The sequence below is a fragment of the Oculina patagonica genome, chromosome 3 (assembly GCF_052425735.1).
Source record: "Oculina patagonica isolate OP01 chromosome 3, crgOcupat, whole genome shotgun sequence".
Lineage (NCBI taxonomy): Eukaryota > Metazoa > Cnidaria > Anthozoa > Scleractinia > Oculinidae > Oculina > Oculina patagonica.
The window spans coordinates 14,265,296-14,273,319 of record NC_135760.1 but is presented as its reverse complement, the minus strand read 5'-3'; the positions used below and the strand labels follow the sequence as shown (position 1 = coordinate 14,273,319).

The following is an 8,024-nucleotide window of genomic DNA, read 5'->3' as shown; positions in this document are numbered from 1 at the left end:
CCTCTACTCTACTCTACTCTTATTTCTTCTCAGTGTTTCACTCTATTCACTCCTTACTTATGTACTCTCATGTGTCTGGAACTCATTCGAAAGCTGTATTTGGAGCCAATTTTTACATCTCTTCTTGCGAGCTAGCTAAAGCTACGTAAGCTCCATAAACCAATTTGCTTAATAATACAACAGATCGAAAAAGTATCTTCACCACCCTCCAGCCACAGCCACTCCGCCCCGGCCCCCCAGTCTCCGCCGCCACTCTCTCTCGCTGCGCAGCGGCTGGCGCCTCCAAAAGTGCTACACGGGAGAGCGCAGAAATTCAACTGATTTAGAATTTGCGTGACGGAGACGTCGAGAAAGCGTGATGATAGACTATCATCACGCCATCACGATCACATTGAGATTATCATCCAGTCTAGTCGCAATTAGCTATCATCACGCGATCACACACGTAAGCGAAGTAAGACGAACCTCGGAATCCTCTTGCGCATTCCGAGTATTATTTAGAACGTGTTTACAGCACTCAGGCTACCTGATTACAACGCAAAACCTTTCAATAATAGCAGCAGTCTCGGACACTAGCCTGTAGATTTAAGAATGGACAGCGAGAAACGTCCTGCGAATTCCAAAGAGGCCGAGAAATTGCTGGTTAAACACGGCAAGGCAGACTACCAATTCGACGATCTTCTGGTGATGACTGGAGGCTTTGGTCGTTATCAGATAGCTCTTTACACATTTATATGTCTAGTCTCCATTCCAACTGGCGCCCAGCTCACTATACCAGTTTTCTACGCCATCTCTCCTCCATTTACGTGTGCGTCCGTGTCGGGTAATGCAACCTGCACTGAGGGGGAATGCTGCTCAAGTTGCGTGGAATATGAATTTAAAGGAACGTTTACTAGTGCTGTGTCTGAGGTAAGGATGAACTTAACGACTAACAGTATCATTGTTATTCAACAAGCTTAACCTTTTACACAACAAGGGCCATAACCAGGCCTTTGCATAGACGAGAAAAGATCTTGCCAGCAGGTTGGGCTGCCGTTCAGGAAATTTGGAGAACTAAAAGCTTAAAGAACTAATGCATTTTATAGGGTTAATCTTAAAAAAATCATTGTTGTTGGTCAACTGGGGGATTATTTTCCCAACTAAGCATATTTTGTTTTTAACTTGCCTCTTGCTAGTTACAGACCTGACAACAGAGCAACGCTTTTACACTCCCTTTACTGTAGCTTATAAGACGGCATGGGTTCTTGTGTATTATACTAAAGTTAAATCTGTCCGGCTCAAGCAGTACTGTTTCTTAGACACGGAGAACAATCGTCAGATAGCTTGTTTCATATCATGTTACCAGGCAAAAGTTAAGCACAATTGAAAGGTCGGAATCACGAAATTCGAATTAGAAATTCAAAACTGTAAGTTTATATCCATGCAATTGAATAGCGCCAAACAATTTGGCATGTAGTCAAATTGTTTAAGACAATACAATACTGCGGCCTCTTTTTATAGGGCCCAGTAAGCTAGGAAACTGACCGGTCACGCTAAGCTTTTGTTCGACTTAAACCAAATAATCATTTCCATAATTTCACCCCTTTTTTTTTATTTTTTTTTTTTTAAAATAAAAAAAAAAAAAAAAAAAAAAAAAATTTGTAAATAAAAAATTTTTTTTATATAAAAAAAAAAATTTTAGTTTTTTTTTTTTTTTTTTTTTTTTTTTTTTTTTATTTATTTTATATAAAAAAAAAAAAAAAAAAAAAAAAAAAAAAAAAAAAAAAAATATAATATTTATTTCTTCTCTATAAAAAAAAAAAAAATCACCCCCCCCTCTTTCTTTTTTATTTATTTTTTTTATAACCTCCCCCCCGACAGAAAAAAAAAAAAAATATAAAATAAAAAACAACCGAAGGAAAATAAATGATAAATTAATACCACACCTCATTCATTAAAAAAAAAAAATAAATTCTTTTTTATTCTATTTTTTTTTTCTTTCTTCTTCTTTTTCTTTTCCTTTTTTTTTTTTTTCTTTCTATACTTTAATAGAGATTAGTGTTCCTCTTTTTTCAACCCCAAAAAAAAAATATATTATATTTTTTTTAATTTCTTTTTTTTTTCTCTTCTCTCCCCCCCCCCCTTCCCCTTTTTTTTTTTGGCCGGGCGCGGACGAAAATATATATAGAGGGGGGGCGCTACCAAAGATGTTGGATTTTAAAAAATCCGGTAGTGAGTGTTACCAAAGCCCTTCCTTTCCCCCACCCCGGAAAAAAAAAAAAAAGAAGGCTCTTGGAACGAGAATGTAATTTCACTGGAAAGCAGAGGCAAAACACAAAGAAAAAACAATAGGCCATTTCCGAGTTACCCAAAGGCTCTTTTTCAAAACGAGTCTACATGCGAAACCATTCAAATATAAATGAGTTTGATTTACAAGAAAATGGACCAGTAGGTGAAACTCATTTTCATATGAATTGGTTTCGCACGTAGACTCGTTTTGAACCAGAGGAAAACAGCACACTGCGGTCATAAAATATTCGTAAATTGCCAAAAGCCGCACCTTGAAATTTTTTATAGCAGCATTTGCCAGCTAATTTGCCATGGTATAAAGAGCCTCCAAGAACAAGTGTTCAGCCTAAACTTAATTTAATTGAAATGTTATAATTTTATTATTTATTTAACTTACGTTTTCTATAGAAATTTTCAGCACAGGTTTAATATTTAAAAGCACTTTTAACACGAGCCCCTCTTTTGGGAAATTTGAGAATTCGTTTCTTTTATTGACATTAATAAACTGCTTTACTTAAGCTTACGTTTTGACCAGATTTTTTTCTATTTGCAGTGGGATTTGATATGTGATCGGCGTCATTTACGAGCCATGACCAGAGCTGTTTTTATGGTGGGTTTGTTGGTTGGAGCTTTCGTGTTCAGTGGTATCTCCGATTATTTTGGAAGAAAGCTTTCATTTTTCATGAGTTTTGGATTCCTGGTAAGTATACTAGCCTCGATTGATCTGAAAAAATGAATAATTTAAGAAAAAGGGCAAAGAGTTAGAATTTCATTTCAATTCAGGAAACGAAAAAAAATTGAAACTGCACTTCTGGGATATTTTCGTCCCCAGAGATCGCAATCGTTTTCTTTAGCAGAATAAGGACCTCGGCCGCTTCCAATGTCTTTGAGCATGCGTATGGTACCCATTGTCGATCGATTGTTAACCAATCGTGATATTAGCGGAAGTCTGTCAATCGAGGGCTCAGTGCTGGGCAAAAGGATCGAAGACTTTGGGGACGAGAATGGTACTGGGACGGCTACAATAGTTGTTCAAATAAAGATGCGTGTTGTCCAGTCAAATAGGAAAGTTCATGAGAGCAAAAATTGAAGTAAAGTTGACCCAATAACACCTTCTAATCTGATTAAAAAATATGTAGCTAATAACTCATGGCGGCAGCACCTATAATAACATTGTATGCCCCTTTTTCAGGCCGTTTGTGGTGTAGTGTCAGCTGTGGCCGATTGCCTGTCTCTATTCTCTCTGTTTCGCTTTTTTGCCGGAGCTGGGACTATCGGCTGTATCTTGGTTAGGTTTGTGTACTGCGTGGAGATGGTAGTAACTGTTCATCGATCATGGGTTGCTATCATTAATATGATGTTCCTCGCTGTTGGAGCGTCTTTATTATGCTTGTTGGCTTATCTGATTCCAAACTGGCGTTACCTCATGTTGGCCGTGTCGTTACCAGGCTTTCTCCCACTAGTCGCCTGGTGGTAAGTTTTTAAAATTCCTTACGCACGGATTAGTTCTTCATGTAAGCCTACACATTGTGTCTGGAGCATAGTGCATAAATAAGGAACTAGCCCTCCAGAACTGAGTTAAGTAATTCGCTCCTGATATTCTTTACTTAAGCGATTATTTTTCGGCGTATAGCAACAAATTCATATTTTTCCAATTAAAAGTTCCGAGCCTTTCAGTTTTGTGTGGTCTTGTAACAATACACGTAATTCAGTCCAAGGACTGCTAAGTGTTATAGTTTTTACTAAACGATTCTTCTTCTTCTGATAAACAAAATATTGCAGACACACTACTTCATCGTGTAAACCCTGCCTGATTTACTACAAAATCACCAGTCCCTGACCAGTGACAAGAAGTAAAGCACTCAAATGCAGATTACGTGTCACCAATGCAAGCTTCAAGAGGAGCGTGCTAAAATAGAGCCTATAAACATGATTATTCGAAACTCTTTTTATTAATTCTGGCATGACTGTATGTGCACAAACTCCAAAGGCTGTGCTCAAAGTAATATTTTTGATCTTTATTAAGCATCTGTTTCTTGTTTTCTTGGAAAAGATTCCTTAATCGTTCGTCAGATTGACCACAGAACGAAATTTAAAAAAAATAATAATAATCGTTGTCAAAAACAGATTAGGGCGCGGATTCATGCCAGAAATTTTTTTTTTTATCCCAGGTGGATTCCAAGAACTCCACGTTGGCTCATTGCCAACAATCACTTGGAAGAAGCTCACGAGGTTCTCATGAAATACGCCGCCGGAAATGGCGTCACTGTGGACCCCGCCAATCTGAAACACGTGATCCAAGAGGTTAGAAAGGGTGACGCAAGGAGAGCAACGGAAACCAAAAAGTACGGAATTCTTGATGTTATCAGAACTCCAAAACTACGGAAGAGGACTCTAATCATGTTTTTCAACTGGTAAGATTGATCTCATCAAGATCTTACATGTTGCCTGGTTGCTAACAAACTACTTTGTTTCTCAGTACCCAAAATGAATTGATAAGTGTAACATATTTTCTGTTTTGTTTTTCGTGCTCATTTTAGGAATGTAAACTCCATTATTTACTATGGCATTAACTATAATGTTCACAACCTGGCTGGAAACGTCTACCTGAATTTATTTTTACTGGTGATGGTCAACTTCCCTCAGTCTGTTATTTCATGTTTCTGTCTTAAAAGGTAAGAATACAATCAGGATACGTTTTGGCATGGTAATTTTCTTCCATTGTAAACAATTTATCTTCACGTTTCTGCTGTTGACTACTTCGAATGACGCCAGGGTTCTTATTTTAAATGTGAGACAGAATCTACAAAAAAACAAAAGCTTGGGAACTTTTTTTTAGCCCTCGTTCAAAAAGGTTCTCGAACTTCAAATCACTCCGATCGATTAGAGGGGAGGAATGACAAATTTTCCTCTGCAATTTTTTTGTTTTTGTTTGTGCACCTCTGCAAACATTTTTTTTCGAAATGCAAACTATATTTTGATATATATATCGTGTTTTCAAACAATTCATTTTGTCTTTCTAGGCCCTGCAAAACATTTTTTTAATATTTTCCATACCCCCCTCCCCCCATCTAAAAAATAATGGTTAGTCCCTAACGGTTTTTATTTGCTTGACTAGGTTTGGTCGCCGTTTGACGTATTCTGTGTACATGCTTCTCGCGGGAGTGTTTTGTCTCTTGGCTCTTGCGGTCCCAACAAATAAAGGTTTGATTTTATCTCCTTTTATAAAAAGAAATTAAAAAAATTATTTTTGAATTCCCTCTCCTGAAGAATACTAAAAACGACACAAAACAAATGTTGTTATTGCACTTTATATTTACTTTAGACCACATAACTAAAATGACTTTTGTCTCTCAGATTACCAAGCTGCCGTGGTCACTTTTGTGATGTTTGCAAAACTTTGCGTCATCGGCTCTTTCAGTATCATTTACTTGTACACCGCTGAGCTTTATCCTACTGTAATAAGGCGAGTCAAGTCTTAATCATTGTTGCTTCTGGTACTTTGTACTGTCGTTCCCATCATATTCACCGCCATGCATCATCATCATCATCATCATCATCATCATCATCATCATCATCATCATCATCATTATTATCATCATCGTCATCATCATTAGCCTGAATCATCATCTCTAATCTATCGTCGTCGTATGGCACTGGTCGTCATTGTCGTCGTTTTCATCACCATCAAGTTATTTGCAACGCTTTTGACATCTCCGTTTATTGATCAATAATATTTTCCGACTTATTCCAAACAGACACACTACTTAGTCCTCTGCTGCTTAGTTTGCTTAGTTAACCGACCGCAGTCTAAGGTTCACTTACCGTAGACACACACATACATGAAACAAGCACCTAAACCTTAACGATATTTGTATAAATATTTTTTTGTAGAAACAATGCAGTCGGAGCATGCTCTACTGTAGCGAGGATTGGTGGCATTATCACACCTTACATAGTGTTGCTGGTTAGTTCTGCTTTTTTTTTATTTTTTTGTTGCATTCTGTAAAATTAAATTTATTATATTTTTGCTATACCTTTACTGAGGGGTAGCTCCTCCACAAGTCTAAGAAAGCTCGTGTTTTGCCAAACTTCAATAAAGTTCACTTTGTTAAGGTTTAGCACGTGGCTGAATTTTACATTTCTCCTGTATGCGTCAATCACGAATGCCATCAGACACGACTCCAAAAGACTGACAAAAAAATACCCTCTTAAACTTTACAATCACGGAACAAAGCGCTTTCCTAGAGAACGATGTGTTAACGTTACCAAGCCAGTTATTCAGGGCGAGAAGAAAAACCGAATGACCCCCCCCCCCCCCTTGCAAGTGTAACTTTAATAGATAGCTTGGTGCCTATCGAGCACATGCAACACCTTATCAATTTTTGACGTATCCTTTGGTACTTTTCAGTCTGATCTTCCAAATTTGAGGAAAACGTTCCCTTTACTGATACTCGGTGTCCTGGGCGTGGCCGCTGGTATAATGGCTTTTTGGTTACCAGAAACTATAACAAGTCAGATGGCACAGACCGTGGAACAAGCGGAGGCATGGGACGAGGATTATAAGATCTACTGCTGTAAAAAGCCCCAGATCCATGCCCCGCGCGTGCAAGAGCTGGAAATGGAAGCAAATAACTTAAAAGAAGGGGAAGGCAAAGAAAAGGAAGAAGAAATTAGCGTTTAAACAAGTGGCCAGTGTAACATCTGTTTTATTGTTATAATACAATATGTCTCTTATAAAGTTAGTTCAAAGAGTTGAAACGAGGCATTTCTAAAATAAGAATGCCAGGACATAACACGGCAGGATTCGAATGATTCCAGGGATCGTTGTTATTTAATTTTTTACCTTTTTGTACCATTCCCTATAAATGCTGTCAGGTCTCTTTCAAGGCTTTTTGGAATTTCCTTGTGTCGCATAAAAAATTCATTTCATGGAAGCGCTTGTTAGAGCACTATGACTTAGGAAGCCTGCATGCGTTGTAGCCGGACGTGCCTCACAAAACCTCGATATAGTTCCAGGGTTTATTTCGTGTGCAACGCAGACTATGACTTAGGCTGTTGTTAAGTTAATGTGAATTTTCTATCCTGTTAAATGTATAAAATGAAACGTTCTACATGTATTACCTTATGTCACCTGGCTGTTTTGATCGTGTAGAGAGTTCAGTTTATTCCCTTTTTTTCAACTACACAATGATCATGAATTAAGTGTTTAGTAACGAGACCGAGCAAGCTCTTCTAATCTTGTAAGCATAATGGAAATCCTTTGCTTTCATATGAGAAGCAATTTAGTAGTCTTCAGTAGTCAAATGAGTAGCTTAAGTGGTGTAACTTGTTATGATACAAATCAAATAAGCTTACGAATTAATCACTGCATTTTTTCAAAGTTTTTCTATCAATTTTAGAAAATAAGAACCTGTTTTCAAGTGTTAGGCTAAAAAGGTTCTTATAAAAATGGAGTCTAATTTGCAAATTTAAGCCTAACAGGTTTTTAAATGTTGGGTTCGTACTCGTGGGTTTTTACTGTATATTGCTCCTCTATATTAAATTTTCATAATCAGTACGTAGAATGGACTTCCAGTGGAATGTATTTGAAAACTGACTTTGCTGGTGGGCATCAGTAACTAACTGATCAAACGGCAATACAGTGAAACATTTCATAGAATAAGTTTTCTTCAAGTAGCCATTACGTTACAAGTCAGTAATTTTTTTCCTGTATGTGGCTTTGTATGCAATAAAGAATGTGCGCCCCTTTAATC

At 37.4% G+C, this 8,024-nt stretch overlaps 1 protein-coding gene across 1 annotated transcript; it reads left to right on the top strand.

Moving 5' to 3' along the window:
- Positions 1-367: 367 nt before the first annotated feature.
- On the top strand, positions 368-8,022 carry LOC144646727 (organic cation transporter protein-like). Its single transcript, XM_078506411.1, has 9 exons — positions 368-909; positions 2,822-2,968; positions 3,461-3,741; positions 4,440-4,682; positions 4,809-4,943; positions 5,387-5,472; positions 5,626-5,734; positions 6,163-6,235; positions 6,680-8,022. Exons 1-9 carry the CDS (start codon positions 592-594, stop codon positions 6,950-6,952), a joined length of 1,665 nt encoding a protein of 554 aa, XP_078362537.1. The 5' UTR covers positions 368-591; the 3' UTR covers positions 6,953-8,022.
- The last annotated feature ends 2 nt before the right edge of the window (positions 8,023-8,024 follow it).